The 18,299-nt window shown below is 38.8% G+C and overlaps 1 protein-coding gene across 1 annotated transcript in view; it reads left to right on the forward strand.

Annotated features, from left to right (window-relative positions):
* Positions 1 to 18,299, forward strand: part of LOC149300930 (polypeptide N-acetylgalactosaminyltransferase 17-like) — a 169,075-nt gene that overhangs the window by 65,756 nt on the left and 85,020 nt on the right. Inside the window, exons 2-3 of the mRNA XM_089484554.1 lie at positions 6,020 to 6,203; positions 16,462 to 16,628. Of these exons, the coding sequence (XP_089340680.1) occupies positions 6,020 to 6,203; positions 16,462 to 16,628 (351 nt within the window). The remainder of the gene's footprint in view (positions 1 to 6,019; positions 6,204 to 16,461; positions 16,629 to 18,299) is intronic.

An 18,299-nucleotide genomic window follows, 5' to 3' on the forward strand; every position in this document is an offset into this window, starting at 1 on the left:
TATTTCCAAAGGGTTCATCAATTTATTTACAAAGGGTTCCCTTAGAATGTTATTCTATACTTCTCCTGACAGGGGGTCATTTTACCTCACCTCCATTTTAATAATTTTAACAAAAGATAATTTGATTTGTTAGAGCTTTGTTATTAATAATTGATCATTGGAATACGATATTGTAAGACCATACTTATAATGTATTTGGTAAAAGATCATTCATACCTTCCATGTTAAATCACGGCGTATTTGTTGTACATTGCATACCTCCCAAATTCTGCCCCAGTGAATCAGGACACTAAGGGTGGAGCTTGGGAGGTCGAGTGTGCACAATGCTGTGCATATACAGTACGCATTCTCCAGAGAATGAGACTGGGATTGTGGTCCTGAATCCGCTACATCTGTCCCAAATTGTTATTTCTTTTTTGGAAAATTGTAATGGATTTTAATAGATATTCGTTAGATCAGATTAGATCAAGTGTTTGTAAATACGGCCTTTGCATGATAGCTATCATAAAAAAAAACTGTTGATCTAACCTGATCTAACAAATGGAATGATCTTATGTTAAAATTTGTCACTGAAACTGCCAACTGAGGGCAATATGGTGGAGCTTGTAGTGACATGCTCTCCCTAATCCTCAAACCGGGGGAAGAGGACGTCACTGCAAGTGCCTTCATTTTGCACTCATGTGAACTAAGGGTAATATGGCTGTGCTTGTGGTGATGTCTTCTCCCCAATCCTCCAGGCTGGTAGTAGCCTGTTTGACAATGTATAAGAGAATATCAGAACTCTGTTTCCTGATGTATCCACAATTCATATATAACATTTATATTCTCTGTTAACTGCATTCTTTCTGTGCTTTTTATTTCTATACTAGAAGTTTAAACAGTACTTAAAAAAGAGAAATGTCATGCAATATACATTTTTCAGAAAGCCATTGATGTTTATGTTTTTCATTAACTTTGTAGAGCGTCCCTGAGTGCATGTGCTAACGGGCCATTGGAAGTGTAAAGTGGATTCATTCATTAATTGAATTTCCAGTATGCCAACACTGTGTCAGTAGCCTTAAGAGGAACAAGCAATGTTAGTTGGCAGGTATACTAAAGGGTAGATTTATTTTGCCATAGAAAAATGTGCCAAACTAAATGCACAAATTATTTCATTTAAATTAAGTTAAGCTCTAAAAGCACACAGAAAACAATATCATAGACCAGGCTGTCCTTCAAATGATACTATGGATGTTACAGGTAGGTCCTGAAGAGCTGCTGCCCTGGTTCAGATTTTGGTGCCCCCTGTTTATAAAATGCATGTATGTATTCCTGTATGTATGTATGTATGTATTCCTGAACAATTCAAAGGATAAATATTTCTTATATGAAAATGTTTCGCCCCTCCTCTTATGGGGGACACCTCTCTTGAGCCGAAAGCCTCCAGGGAGCTCTTGAGTAAATCTGCAGAACCTTCAGAGTGGCAAGAGCAGATCTGGGAGAAGTAAATAATTCAGACACACACAAGGTGTTCGTTCTCAGTCACTTCTCAATTTATTCATTGTTGCAAGAGGGTTTAAATACTATTACAGGGGGATTGCTACAAAGGAAAATGTAACACTCAGCATATAGTGGGTACAACTAATCCACATCAAACATAGACTAAGCTAAAAAGTTCTTATTTACACAAGAGTAAATATCTTCCTAGCATCCAGACAGGTAAACATATGTTATCTCGTTACTTAAGGATGAGAAAGAAATTATTAACAAGACTTGTCTACGTTGGCAAAAGTGTCTACAACAACATGTATATTTAATACAAAATGCTGTTCATTTAAATTTCATATTTACATTATATAACCCCTAAACCTTACTAATGAATAAAGTCCTGCTTACTTACTGTTATTGTAAATAGTACTTTCTTTTGCTAAAGGTAACATCTACTTAAAGCTTTGACCTTGCATCAACTATTGGGCCCTTGAGCACACAAAAAAAAAGAAAATTGTGGGTTTTTTAGTATTGACCTTTAAGAGACTTGTATAGTGCAATCATATCTTGCCTGACTATGGCTCATTTGTAATGGAAATTAAATTAATTCTGTTGCCCATATTTGAATTACTTTAAGTGCCACATTTACAATTGTTGTAAAACAACGTATTTCATATTTAAGATTTAAAATCTAAGGAATATTTAAAAAGTAGCCACAAAATGGTGGTGTTTACAAAATGTATTCTCTTTTTATTACCAGCTCATTATATTAACATACATAAACAACAAAGATGTCCCTTTTCTATAACATCAGTATTAGCAGTAGTATTGATAATACTTGTTATATACATACCTGGGAAATTCCCCAGACTAGGTTTTATGGTGTTTTCACTCTTCTGGAGGGGCGACTTTTGATACAAAATAATCAATCAATCCACGTGAATTACGTTTTTATACATTATTGGTGCTCTTGAAGGGCTACCAACGGTCCTGGATTTTGAAACAACCGTATTGGCTGGATGCAGTTAAAGATAATGTTATTGATGGTCCATGGTTTGATGGTTTGAAACTAATTTACCAAAATCTTAGGAATAGCGATGTTTTCATTGTTGTTATTATTAAAATAGATTTTTAATTCATAAGAAAACATGGGAGAAATCAAAATATGGAACATTACCTGTGCAGCTTTAGTTTATACATGTTACTGTTTTATAGTTGATGCAACATTTAGATGAAGTCATAACGATTTACATTTTTTCTTTGAGTGGAGAGAATGCATGCCATTCATCTCCAAATGAATAACTACACCCTAAAACCCAGATGCCCCCCCAAAGGGTTTAATTTTGCTCATAAACCCCCAACCCACTAGGAGTAGGATAGTGGGTGAGGAGACATGGGATGGGGTTAATGCCTCCCATTGGGTATTTGCATACGTTTTTACTCCTCCATCCCATGAGATAGGGGGTGGGGTGGATATACTCTCCTCCCGGGTTGATTTTATTACCTTCTGCCTTCTGCTCAGGTCCAACTTGATGTTTTGTATTGTAACTTTTGCAAGTGCCACTCAAGGACATGCCAGTTTGCATTCAACTTGTTTCCCTTGCATACTCTCATCTGCAGTTTACAAAACTAGCAATCTTTTTTAGAGTTAAATATAATGATAGTTTATAATATTTAAAAAATTTCCACATGAGTTTAAAAATACTAAGCAGAAGACATTAATTTATTTTTTGCTATTTAAAACATATTTGGGTGGAGTGGGTCAATTTTAAAATACACTAATAGCTTTATGTCATAGCACACACAGAACATTATCCTGCATTACAAAAATACAGATTTGCATGTTTCACCAATTTTCATTCAAAAACATTTAATTGAAAGTTAAACTTAAAATGTGTTTGGGATTTTTGTGCTTTAAAATGTGTATCCTTCAGAGCAGTCAGGCCAGCCTATTTACTATATTTACTAATTGGCTAGTTTTTTATTACTAACTCACGATTCCACAACTGGCACTTGACTTCATCAGTAAAGAGGTAAAGATAATCAACCAAGGCACCTATTTGGCAGAGGAACTGCTAGAATCAACTGTGAAATCTCATAGCAAAGTAACAGAGTTTCTGTTAATGTTATAGCTGAGCAAGCCAGAGTTGGCTAGAGCAGGGCTTCAGTCTAATGCCTAGCTCAGCCAAGCTTGTGATGATTGGAGGAATGCCAGATGAAGCTGGAACAGCTAAAACTCCTGTCTTCTAGCAGTTTTCTCCTTGTGAATTACTCTAGGACCCATACAAGGACTTTCTTTATGTTGCAGATGAGTCCTGCTCAGCTCGTGTACAGTTCCTTGAGCCAATGCTGAGGTTTGACTAGTTAGCATTGTAACATCAGCCAATTTGGCTAGTTAGTACCTTTGAAACATTCAAAAAACACAGATTTTGTTTTTGAAAAGCAAGCAGTGCTCACTTATTTTTTTGCAAACCTGCACATCCATTTATCCAAGACATATTTGAGATTAATAGAACAGATAGTGATAGTCTTTCATCAAAAGCCAATGCCATTACTATTTGTGTGCTTTTTTTTTTTTAGATTATATAACTACTGCTGCATTTTAAAGGTTGTAGGATGGTTGGTGCTAGTATGATCATTATATCTATATTTTTTCCTGTTGTTTGATTTCTTTTTAGACGCATCTGTTGTGAATTATTGTATTGATTTCACTTTTTTGCATTTCTCTGTTTACATCATTATATCTAAGAGGTTAATTGTTCTAGGCTAATTATACAAAGGCTCATAACAGATCAAGAAATAGAATAGGTGAAATGCAGCAGGGTTTTGCAGGTGAATTGTATTTCAAGTTTCCACTCCAGATGCATTATGCGGCATGTTATAACTAATTATTTTAATCACTGGCTGAGATGTAATTTAATGTAGAGAGTAGAGATTACTAATTACCATGACCTGCTAACATTTAACCTTTATAATTACACCCTCATATATTCTTTAAAGAAAAGTTACTCAATATTACAGTCAAACACCAATAATGAAAAGCTTATCATAACTTCTAAAGGGAATAATTGAATTTGCATGTGCAGTACACTCAAGAAGAGATCATTAATTCAAATAAAAATCATTCAGTGGGTCATGTCGGGAGAAATTAATGATTAAAAGAATGAGTCTGCAGCAATACCTAAGCTTTTTTTAGACTGCTGGTAACATTACAAATAATGTATGGGGTAATGCAGTAAACATGATATCACTGGTAGGGTTGCTCATGAGCTGCTATTTCATTTTATGTCATGCCATGATGCCTTTTTCAAACAATATATGTGTTAAGATAGTGTGAGAGGGGGGTATATAGTGGGTAGATAGTGTGAGAGGGAGTAGGGAGGGGGTAGATAGTGAGAAGGAAGAGGGTAGATAGCCTGAGAAGAGGGGGGTAGATGGTGTGAGGGGGGGTAGATTGGATTGGGGGTGCGGGGGCCCTTAACAGATTCTCGCATCGGGCCCTGAGGCTTCTAGTTACGCCCCTGGTATCATGTGTCCTCTTCTGCATTAGTCAGACATTAGTGCACATGGTACCGCAACAAATAGGGAATCAAAACATACACTTTAATGTTTGGCATTCCAAAATCTAATGTCCTGGTATTTTTTATACTGGAACATATATATTGAGAACCTGACAGTTACATTGAGTAAGTAACTGTTCCATGTATTTTTGTCTTTCTAGCTCCCACCTAAGGTCATTCCATTGTTCACTTAGATACTATCAATTTTCAAACTTGCTCCAATTCACTACCAATAATCTTTAGTGGGTCTAAGAAGGAATTTTGGTCTTATACTTTTTGCTGTTTGTCACAAGGAAAGAATGAAAAAAGAACAATATATATCTTTTTTTTCACGGCGTGTTGTAGATTATCAAAAGTGAATGAGTGAGCGACATATAGTCCAAATATAGGCAAACTGGGAACCCAGAAACTGCCTTATTTTGCTTTATGCTAGAGCTGTCATTAAGAAAACATAACAACAGATTCTAGGCATTATTTTTCCAGGGATTCTAAGTCAACCAATGCATAATAGAGAAATCATATTTGCTGGATTCACGTTTACTCTACGGGTGTTTTCTGGCATGTTTTTCCTAACAAAAACCCTATTAAAATAAATAGTTTTAGGGAATTGTTTTTGTGATTGCTAAACAATTGTAGTTAACCTGGTTATATTAATTTATTTTGTTCATTTCTTTCCAACATAATGTTTGTTTTTATTGTCGCAATCGTGACAGGTGTCTTACGTAAGCTTTCATGAAGATGTAATTACTGTTTATGGCTACCATACGTCCCCCATCAACCTTGCCAAATTATACTAACAATTTTTACATTTCCTCTGGGAAAAAATTTATATAGTACATAAAAAGTTGTCTTAATTGAAATAAAAAATGTATGCATGCAAGTTCAATATGCATTTTTTAGACATCATTATAATTGATTGTGGTTGACAAAACACTAGACATTATGGTAAAAACTTTCAAGTTATCATATTAACTTTTTTGTTCTTTTACCAGGTTTATCCAAGTCCCTTGGACTTATTGAAGGTTATAGTGGCAGAGGAAAAGGTGGTCTTCCTTCCACCCTTACGCCTGATGAAGCAGAAAAAGCCAAAGAGCCACATGAAAAATATGGCTACAATTCCTACCTCAGTGAGAAAATTTCACTGGATCGGTCTATACCAGACTATAGACCAACAAAGTAAGTCATATTTTGTGGAATAACTTTATATCGTCTCAGCGACACTAGAGTTTTAGGACTTCCCCGATTACTTAGAGTAAATAAAGTGTTAAATAGATTTTGTTGAATTAAAGTGCCTTGTCTACACATGTATACAAACTTGACTTAAACGCTTTACTTTTTAATGGTTTTTATATCTAGCTCTACAGATCCATGAACATATTCCCTTTGTTAAAAATGAAATGCCCACCAAATATCCTGTGTTAAAAGATAATATGTAACTTTTTCAACAGGAACCAGATGATAACTAGTTAGCTCATGCAGAATAACCTAGATCTGTAGGTGTGTATATATGTTTTCAATGTATATTTTGTTACCAGGTTTTCTATATTCTTGTTACATATCATGTAGATTAGAAGGCTGTACCAAAGGCCTGGTAGTAAGATGGTAAAACTCTAGAGTAGATACAGATACACTTCTAACTGTAATCAGTGAGTTGTCATATTGCATTTCATAGCGTCAGCAGTTGACGTATCTTAAGTTCACTTATATCTAGTTAAAAATGAAATTTAAAATCTTATGGAAAGGGTCTAATGTTCTTTTGTTAAGTATGATAAATGCACTTTAATTTATTTGTAAAGCATTGACTGCTACTGTTTGATTTTTCTATTTAAAATCATCCCACATGGTGGAGTAAGATGCATGACTGGGCAGTTAACTTAAATGGTTACACATTATTTAGGAAGGATAGAAAAAGCAAGAAAGGTGGAGGGGTATATTTGCATACCTCCCAACATTTCAAAATGTGAAAGAGGGACACTTCTTTTTAAAATCGCTCTCGCGGAACTCATCAATACAACCGGTTGCACTTTACAATGCCGCGCTTGCATCGCTACTTAAAACACGCTACGTTTTTGTTACCACAGTCATGCATATTAAAAATAAAGAACACATTGAACTCCCATGAGGCTCAGCCAGACATACTACTTTCATGATGCTGGCTGAAAATCATGGGAAGTGCAGTTAACAGTAGATGTAAACTGTGAATTACAATTTCCATGATGCTCAGCCAGCCCAGTGTCCACATGACTAGGCATTATGGGAGTTTAAATTCACAACTAACACCTGTCATATCATGTGCTGTTAACTACAGTTCACATGAGGCTCAGCCAGACATACTGCTTCCATGATGCTGGCTGAGCATCATGGTTAGTGCAGTCAACAGTAAAGCTGCAGATGCTAGCTGTGAACTACAATTCCTATGATTCTCAGCCAGCCAGGTGTCCACCATAATGCTGACTGAGTATCATTGGAAGAGTAGTCAACAACAGCAGATATTTTTTTTAATGAAAAAAGGCTAATGTTAGCCTCCCTCCCAGGACCCTTACACACTGCCTTTACACACACACCTGTCCATAAGCACACATATACACATACACTGTCCTTACACACACATATACATACACTGCCCTTACACACCTGTCCATACACACACATATGCTGCCCTTACACACACCTGCTCATAAACACACATATACACATACACTGCCCTTACACACACATATACATACACTGCCCATACACACCTGTCCATACACACATACACTGCCCTTACACATGCCTCTCCACACTGCTTTTACATACATATACACATTATGGGCAAGCTGGGGAGATCCTCTGATCTTCCCTGATGATCACAACTTTAAAACCAATTGATTTCTATGCTGTCACCTTTGGGTAAGGTGGACAAGAGGTGATACCTTTGGCCCAGTCCACTTCTTCCTGTGACCCATCCCTCCTGTTACCTGTGGTAGGTCCAGACAAACAAGGGCACTGCTATTTGGGCTGGTAGGGGCTTCTCAGCCTCGTAGTATGGAGACACGGATCTCCACATCTGAGAGTCAGCTACGGAGCAGGCTGCACACTAGAACATTGTGACGAAAATCCTCGTATGCGCGACAGACGTCAATATGAATAGTCGTAACCCTGTTAAAGGGCTATGATATAAATTTTGTCCCGCTCCCTAATTAGGTTAATAGGAGTGTCTGATCATTTGTTTATTTATCGTGATATGTAAACCCTCATTATATGATGTGATAGTGCCCTTAGTACTTCCCTTGATTTTAACCATGGTATGGATCTTTTGTTGCTGACTCGTGCCTGAATATTAGTCTATGCTTTTTGCTTTCTGCCTCTGACCTTTGCGTGTGACCCCAACTATGTTTTTGCTTAACCCTTGAACTTACCGTGAACTTTTTCATTCCAGCTGCTCTGAGTCATCAGTGGTACATAATTTGGGTATCATTATGTTAGCAACCTGGTTGGTTCTCCTATTGGATTGTTCCATATTTTTTTGGACTTGTTTGGTAGAGGGCGCCCTGTTCTGTTTTCCATCACAGATCCAATCCTGTTTCCTGTGAGGCTTCACCTCCTTTTTAGCCACGCCCATCAGCGCAAGTGCCCTAATTTGAACACTTGAAATGGTGTGCAGTAGATACATACATAAAAAAACCAACAGATGAATAAAAGCCTTTTAAATGATCCAGAACGTGCGTGTGTGGGAATATTAGAAAATAATGTTCCTGCTGCAGTCACGTACATTGTTTTTACAAGCTTTTTTTAATCAGACCATTAAAAAAGGCCATTATCTATCCAAGGGACAAATCATATAGCTATAAACTACTAGTATAATTCCCTCTAGAGGCCATTAGAAGATATAAGGTATTGTTGTCAAACTGCATTCTAAGAAGCATTGCTGCATGTTTTTTTTACATTTTCTGGATGCTGGTTTTAGAGTTTGTACTCCTTTAGAGCGTGTTGTTTACACAGTTTAGTTATAGGTAAGCAGCAAATGACTCTGTTTTACATTACACTAAAGTGATATAAAAAAAATGTTATTCGGTAATACAAAGTGCAGCTGATATGATATGACATCTTCTTCAATGTTCTAGAGTTGTTGAGTCAATAAACATTGGAAACTTTCTTGGTGCAGTGAGCACAAGATTTGGGATTTATAGCTGTGAGCTCTAACAAAGCCAACTGATCAATAGCTTCCACTGGAAAATTGACAGTAATATCCCACAGAGAGAGACATTTATTTTAGCTTACAATTGATCTCTGTGATCTAAAATTTGCTGACTATTTATATGCAACAGCATGTTCTGGCTGTTAAACAGAAAATCATAGTCCATTATATGTCTGTTCATTTTATTGCAAGTATAATAGTGATTCTCTTGGAATAATAAACCATCCCTTTAATTTTCCATTTATCAAACCTACTAGCAAGAAGAGTAGAAATAAAGGAATCCAGTTTCAGAACTGAATGTATAACTCAATCTGAAAATTACTTAGTACGGCAGGCAGCAGGCAAAGGGTTTATCCAATAAGCAGACCAGGGTCAGAATGGCAGGCAACAAGCAAAGGGTTAATCGAATAAACAGCCCAGAGTTATTATGGCAGGGGGGAGACAAAGGGTTAATCTGATAAACAGTCCAAGGTCATTAGGGTAGGTGGCGGGAAAATGGTTAATCCAATAAACAGACCAGGGTCAGTATGGCAGGTGGCTGGCAAATGGTTGATCTGATAAACAGTCCAAAGGTCAGGAGCACAGCGCAAAGGACAGAAAAAGTTAGTGCCATATACAGGGAACTGTGAGGTTACATAGGGCAGCTGGGAGTGACCCCCTGCTGATGCTACAGACCTAACACGCTTGAACTTCTTGCTGGATACCATTGTTAAGCGGCAGTGAGGCATGCTTGGCTATAAGCCAAGAACTTGATGCCAGAGGTGGTGACTAAAGGCAGATGTGGGAAACATGGCACCCTGCTGCACGCCAGCATCCCCCCTTCCAGAGTGACATACTGTGGCCTTACACCCAAATGCCTCTTGTCCTTCTTTCCTCCCATGTATAGCTTGTAGAATAAAGAGAAATACGTTTATTTTAGAGAAGAAGTGTTAGTGACCATAGTGTAAAACAGATATTGCTACATAATTTGGTCTATTGAAGTAAGACATCCATATCTTGGAAGTTTCCAGTGCTAATTCCCTGAGCTCTCGCTTCTTGCTGCCAATATAACTTCCAAGTCAATGACGGTGCAAATAATTCCTTCACATTTAGGCAGATGATGAATCAAAGTATATATTTCATAATCTACTGTCAGGCACAACATTCATTTTTGCTGTGTTGTTTTTTGACATCGTGTGGCTATTTTTTTTTTTGGGTGGCCTCTTTCCTTTGGCTATAGATGTAAAGTCGATAGCATCCGTTAACAAACCTTGATTGCTGTCAAAGATAATTCAAAAGCTTTTCCCCATAGGTTGCATTCTTTGAGTGTCAAGGAGGTAGACAGTAAGTTTCACCACCAACTTACCTGCACCCAGAGGCTACTTGGATGGACATCATCCCCCCCTACCTGGGAAAACTAATTGGTGTAGAGGGGTAGGAAGGTTTTTTGTTTTTTTTGTAACCTTACCCATCACAACGATGAAGGGAGGAGCACAGGCATAAGCTCTAAATACAGTTAATGTTAATTAAACTCTTTCTCGAGCCAATGGACAGAGAATGGGAGTAGGGGCATTGTTTCTATGTCTCCCAGGGTATATACCATTGTTTAACCCATATCCTACTCGGCACAAGATGAGTGATGATGGGGAGATGTGGCATAAACACTGCATATTTATTATATATATTCACACCCCCCATCCCCACTTCACACCGAACATGGGGTTGCATCCCTAGAGATGCAAAGCAATTTTTTTTTGAGTTGGAACTAGGTCAGCGAGTTTCTTTTTCTTTTCAGCTCCCATTGGACTCTAGTCAATGGACATTAGTGAATATATTTTTTGGACCATTTCTGCCAGCTCTCATGAATTTGCATTCTAGTAAATAGACCTGAAAGTGCTCACCTGTGTGTGCTTATGTAGAAATTGAAATGGTGAATGATGTAATATTACCTGGGTGGAGATACTCAACTGGCTAGAACAACCATAAAGGAATAATGAACACTATAAATATACTGTCATTTCTGGCTTAGTTGTTATGCTTTATAAAATACCTTCCCTTACTATTTAACATAGCCAGCAAACAAGTGAATATGCTAATATTTATAAAGATAACACCAATTTTACATATACGTTGGTGTTTTGGCTTTGTTTTTACAGATTTGGTATCTGGTCACTTGACTAGACTTATCCACTGGGCTGAATGGTACCAGCTCACCCCTGAATACCCACAGTCCTTTATTTATAATAAATCAGTCCTTCAGTCATAATGGCTCGGCTGTTTTATTGCTGTTGCTTATACAGTTAACAGGTACTGTATACCCTGCACATGACATACAATTTCTGCTCTCTCGAAAACCCTAAAGAGCTCTGTAGTTTGCTCACTTTGGATTTAATTTCCAATTATTTAATAGTAGTACAATTTGTCTTTTGTTGATCACTTAGAATAAAATATAAAAAAATATACTTTTCCTGAAATGTATGGCCTTGTAAATATCTTCTCCAATGTTAGAAATATATTGAAAGTGGATGTGAGCTGTTATGTTTGCTATTCTGAAATAAAAATACCTGGCAATAGTACAAGTACATTAAGGTAGATTGAAAGCATTTTGTTCTTAATGCTTTACTTTGGCAATACAGATGTGAATCATATCTTACAACTATTAGATAGCTTTTAGACCAGTGGCATTCTGATAAATATTTAAACCCTCGAACCATAGAAAGCATCATATCAGTACATGGGCGTAGGAACCCCTAAAAATCTGGGGGGGATAGCATTTTTACTGGTAGGGTATACCTGACCATTTCACCAGCAGGGATTTTTATCACATTGCATTATAAATACATATACATTAATATGTAGTTGGCCCCCCTTTGCAGCTATAACAGCTTCCACTCTTCTGGGAACAATTTCCACAAGATTTTGGAGAGTTTCTGTGGGGAATTTTTGCAACCATGCCTTTATGGACCTTGTTTTGTACACTGGGGCACAGTCATGATGGAATAGAAAAGGACCTTCCCCAAAACTGTTCCCACAAAGTTAGAAGCATAGTGTTGTCCAAAATGTCTTGGTATATCACCTTCAGCTCATAAAATGTTCTACTGGATGAATGGGAGAATATTCCCACAGAAACAGAAAAATCTTACAACCACAGATGGACCGCACTGGACACGGCCACAGAGACTACTATGATGTATTGAAGGAACCATCTAAGACTCCTAACACGTCATACACACAGGAACATATCCACACACTTAAACACTTGAATAACATACACACACACACAATAATACACCCCAAAACATTCCCACCCTAAAATACCTAGACACATGCCCACCATAACACACCTGGAAACATACTAACATACCCATAAAAACAGATGTGCACAATAACATACGCTATCACACCCAGACACGCATTCAAACACATCCTTCACTTACTCTGCCTACCCCTAGATTTAACACGTGGCGCTTTGTATTAGTGATGCCCTAGACCAAGTAGCACCCCGAAATATTATCTTGAGTCCAAATGCTACATACAGTGACACACACACTCATTTTAACCAGAAATAGGCCCGGATTTAACCCTAGGTGCCCCTGAGTTAAACATGTGTTACAGGGAATCATTCTCTTCCCTTTAAGTACGACATGCCTGCTCATACACACATATGCACTGCTCTTACGCATGCCTGCCCACAAAAACACATATCTACGCTGCAATTGCCTGCACATACACACTTGCCAGTATTCACACATATGCACTACCCTTATACACGCCTGCCCAAACATACATAAACTGCTCACACACATGCCTCCCCATAAATATACACTGCCCTTGCACATACTTACACTTACGTATACACTGTAAGACAAATACACTCCTTATATACACACATATACACTGCCCATACAGACATACACATATACACTGGCCATACACACTTATGCACATACACTGCCCTTATATGCGTGTGCCCATACACACATATACATACCTGCCCTATACACACACATATGCCTGCCCAAGTGCCCATACACATTCATAAACATTGCCCATATACATGCCTCACCATATGTATATGCACACACACATATCTACCATCAGACCCCCCTCCTTCATTCTCCACATCAGACCCCCCCTTCGTTTTGCACATCAGACCCCCCCTTCGTTTTGCACATCAGACCCCCCTCGTTTTGCACATCAAACCCCCCTCGTTTTGCACATCAGACCCCCCCTTCGTTTTGCATATCAGACCCCCCCTTCGTTTTGAACATCAGACCCCCCCACGTTTTGCACATCAGACCCCCCCTCGTTTTGCACATCAGACCCCCCTCGTTTTGCACATCAGACCCCCCTCGTTTTACACATCAGACCCCCCCTCGTTTTGCACATCAGACCCCCCCTCGTTTTGCACATTAGACCCCCCTCTTTTGCACATTAGACCCCCCTCTTTTGCACATTAGACCCCCCTCGTTTTGCACATTAGACCCCCCCTCGTTTTGCACATTAGACACCCCCCTCTTTTGCACATCTCACCCCCTCCTCATTTTGCACATCTCACCCCCCTCCCCTCCTCGTTTTGCACATCTCTTACCTTTCTCTTCTTCCTTTCTGCTTTCTCTTCCTCCTTTCCTCAGTGCAGTGCGGCTGCGCACAGCTGTTTATGCTGAGCGCTGGGGCTGGGATATAAACGTCATATCACATCGCCCGGCACTCAGTGACAGAGAGCACACTGGTAGGTGTTACTTTAATGTTGGACTGGTTAGGGAAATCCGTGATCTCCCCAACCAGTCCTGCACGCTGCAGCTGCTGATCGGGCAGCTGTGCACCGAGGGCACTTGCCTCGCTTACAGCCCTGGGGGGGATTTCTCTATTATCGGTTCCTACGCCCGTGTATCAGTATACAATTAAGATTCTTAGACACTGACATAGCCAAGCTCATTTTAACAGCACTGGCTTGTGGATACATACCCAGATATGATGAAAGGTTGTTTTTTTTAATTTAATTTACTGTTGTACATTGCTTGTACAGTTTTCCATCTGCCTTCAATGTTATTCCTCTTTCTGCCAACCCAATAGACAGCTGCTTCAGTTAGTAAATTAATATTTATTTCATCTTGATAAAGCATTATTTTATATTTATATGCAATAAAATGTAGGATATTTGGCTACTTTTTAACCGTCTGTTAAGAGAGATAACTATACTATGTTGGTATAAACAGCATTATATTGTAGACTTGTGCACAGGGAACAAAACTGCACATTTGTTTTAGGGCAACAAATTAAATTTCCCGGGCTTTCGCCTCAGATGTGTCCCTGACACCGTCCAGACTTACCTTTTATTATAATTTTTTTTTTTTTTTTAAAAAGGTTCCCCCAGAGTATGGATGTCAAAGAGGTGCAGTAGCAGCAGCAGTAACAGTAGGGCACTGGGCCTAGACAGGCGCACTGGCAGATGATGGGCACATGAAGCAGGACTGAATTTATCAAAATTCTAGAAATAAAAAAAAGGTTCACCCCAGAGTTAGGACGGTCAAAGAGTTGCAGCAGTTTTAGTAGGGCACTGGGCCTGGGCAGGCAGGCACTGGCAGATGGCTCTGACATTGGGGAGATGAAGTGGTACCTACCAAAGTATCAAGAGCGGCTGCCCAAATGGATAATGCTTCAGTGGGTCTAGTGCAACAATCTTGCATCTCGCTGCTTAGCATGCGCCTTTTGTGTTGCATCTCATGCACCCCACAGACAAGCATATCTCTCCAACTTGCCCTTAGCCCTTGGGTCACAGAGGGTTACCAGCATATACTCTGGGGTGTCCCTGATGGGTTCCATGAGACATTTCAGCTCCTATATCAGCTTCGCAACCTCCACTCTTAATCTTTGTCTGGAAAAACTTAATTTTGTTTCAGCAAGTCATGTACATGTTGTTCAAGGTAGGTAAGTAAGGGGATGGCCTGGATCAAAGTGGCAGTGATCTGGCTTAAGTCCTCGGTCACATCCCGAAATGGCTTTAGGACTGCCACCACCTGCCCCAATAATGCCCATTCGCCTCTACCCAATTGGCTGGACACCCCAATGCTATGATCAAGGGACATGGAGTGAAGAGCATGCTTCTGCTCTAGAACAGGCTCTATCATTTCCAGGGTGGAGTTCCAGCGGGTGACATCCTGACATAGATAATGGTGGGGTAAACCTGCCTTCTCTTGCTCCTCCCTCAGCTGCTTGATGCAGTCAATCAGAAGCAAGAAAGTACTCTCACTGAAGTCAATAACAGTTTTTTCTGTGCATGGACTTGAGGGTGGTTCATTAGGCACACTGGAGCTCTCCTGTGAGCCAGCCCTGGAGCTGGTAGTGTGTAGTGTGTTTAGCGAGCAAACCTAGGAGGGAAAGAGGCAAGTGCATAAAAGAAGGATTTTGTAGAATACGTCTATTCATTTCCAAGGAAACCAAATTAAAATTTACATGGACCACTCATCTATCATATGCATTAAAGTGCATATTATGGCTGAAATGTGCATTTAATGACAGTTTCTTTGGGTTCCAAAATATATTCAGAGGTGACCGCTACTAGCACATGATAATTGACAGAATATGAACCCCATTAGGTGATAGTGGTGTTAGGTCTTTAGACAGTGTTATAGGCATCTGATGGGTGATTACTACATGGGCACTCTCAGTTTGAACAAAAGAAAAAACACTTTAGCAATAGACTTGGCATAAAAGCAACCAATACTTTATACTAACACTTTTGGCAGGTTTGGCAAATATGGCAGATTTTAAGATGGTTGGTAGTTAAAAAAAATCTGTATCTGGTGTGTAAAACAAGGATTAGATTGAGATGTAGATGAACGCTCAGTGTGGGAAAAGTCTCCAAAAATGGTAAGTAGTCAGAACCAAAATATGTTCATGTAAATTATAGGCAGACTTTTTATGCTCTGTAAATTATTGTCTATTTTCTTCCAGATTCTGCATTTGTGGGCAAATATAATATAGATTAAACATTGAAAATATAGGTACATTAAACATTGAAAACATGTTTGGCTTCTCTGATTTTTCTGGATAAGCCATCTGTGGCACAATCATGGTGTAAATCCAACGCTTATCTAAAACTCTTAATCTAGGCTCTATCCCCCTCTTGCTGTGGGAAAAGAGTGACTGTATATCACATCACTTATATATATAGTATATTCTGTCCATCCAGACAGGATGATGCTCATTGAACGACAGTGGTGCATATAAACAATATAATTTAAAACTATTGTTTTTTTGTATTTTTTGAAGGTGCAAAAAACTGAAGTATCCCAAGGAACTTCCCCAAATTTCAATAATTTTCATCTTTGTCAATGAAGCTCTCTCTGTGATTTTGCGATCAGTACATAGTGCAGTGAATCACACCCCTGTCCACCTTCTAAAGGAAATTATTCTTGTGGATGACAACAGTGATGAAGGTATGGAGTTCATATGTTATCATTATTTGTAAATAGATACTTATTGTTGATTTAGCATTCTACTGGTCCATGGAGATACTTGTGGAAAGAGAATCCAGAGGCAGTTAAGAGGAAAGTCTTATGCCAATAACAGCAACCCCTTCCAGAAGGTTGATCTCCCAGATAAGTATAATCACCTGGAGCTTCCAGAGAAAAAACTTTATATAGCTAAACAGCAGCTAGTGGCTTGAAGAAGGTAAGCAGGTAAGTAATCATATGAACAGTAGAATTTCAAAAAGAACAGACAAGCTATGTTGGTGCACTGAAATCAGGATAGCTGGGTGGGGTTAAGCATAGTCAAATATCAAGTCATGGTCAGTGGACAAAATATTTCCAAAGTTGTTGGACAAAACAGGTTGGTGCACACAAATGTGGGTAGATAAGCATGGATTACCTTAGTGAATATCAAATCATGGATAAATAAGACAGCACACATCCCTAATCACAATAAAAAATGTAACCAGAACATGGAGAGAAATAGACTTATAAGTGCTACAGACAGGGGCGTAACTAGAAACCAAAGGGCCCTGGTGTCAAAATTGCTCGGGCCCCCACCCCAAATTCACCAATCAACATGTCCCACAATGCCACCTTTAACCTAAAACAGCTTGTGAGCGCCTTTGTCCCAAGCAGCTTATCAGCGCTATCCTAACGCCTAAACAGCGTTTGTGCCATCTCTGCCCCAGCTTGTCAGTGCCCCCAAACAGCTTCTCTGTGCCATCATTACCCCCAAACAACTTTATTTGCCCTTACACAACTAAATGTCCATGCTCACACACACACACAGTCACACATCCATGCTCACACACACACACAATTTCACATCCATGCTTACACACTCACAATTTCACATCCATGCTCTCACACACACACAATTACACATCCATGCTCACACACACAGGTACACAGCTCACATACATTTACTCATACACATTCATGCTCACATATATACATATATACAAACACATATACATACTACCCACCCGCCCCTGCTTACCTCTCACCGCTCCTGCAACTTGCTGTCCAGTTACTCGCACACTGGTGCGGTCCAGGCTAAAGAGGCCCTATCTAAACTAGTTTGAATCTGTATGATGATATAGGAGGAAGAAGCCCCATCGCAGCTGTGACCACTGTAACCCCTGTAGTTACGCCAAAGGCTACAGACACATCATCAGATACAGACGCAGTTGAGAAAAACAAACAAGGACGAATAATGAATTCAAAGATATTTCAAGTGAAGTAAGGCAAGGTTCTGTTCAGCTTAGGCAAAACATTAATTACACTCTCTGGTATGTTAATATACTGAGCCTTAGCAAATTTGACATTTTATTATTACCTCTGCAGCTTTAAGCACATAAAACAGCATACATTGTTAAGTGATTTCTATGGCAACAACCTATCAGTGCTTGATTTTATATCACATCACAATTAAGTGTTCCCTTAAAAAAAAATATGAATAAAGCCAATTTTTGCTTCAATAAAGAATTATTTCTGGGAATGGCATTAAAGAAGTCTAATGCTGCATTTGGTTGAAAAAAGTAGTCAATTTAGTACATGAAAAGCACCTTTAATTATTCTTTAATAATATTTACATTTATAAAAATAATTCCGAACCACTTGATCCCATAAAAC

The sequence above is a fragment of the Sceloporus occidentalis genome, unplaced genomic scaffold (assembly GCF_023333645.1).
Source record: "Sceloporus occidentalis isolate IW3139 unplaced genomic scaffold, rSceOcc1.0.p SCAF_22, whole genome shotgun sequence".
Lineage (NCBI taxonomy): Eukaryota > Metazoa > Chordata > Lepidosauria > Squamata > Phrynosomatidae > Sceloporus > Sceloporus occidentalis.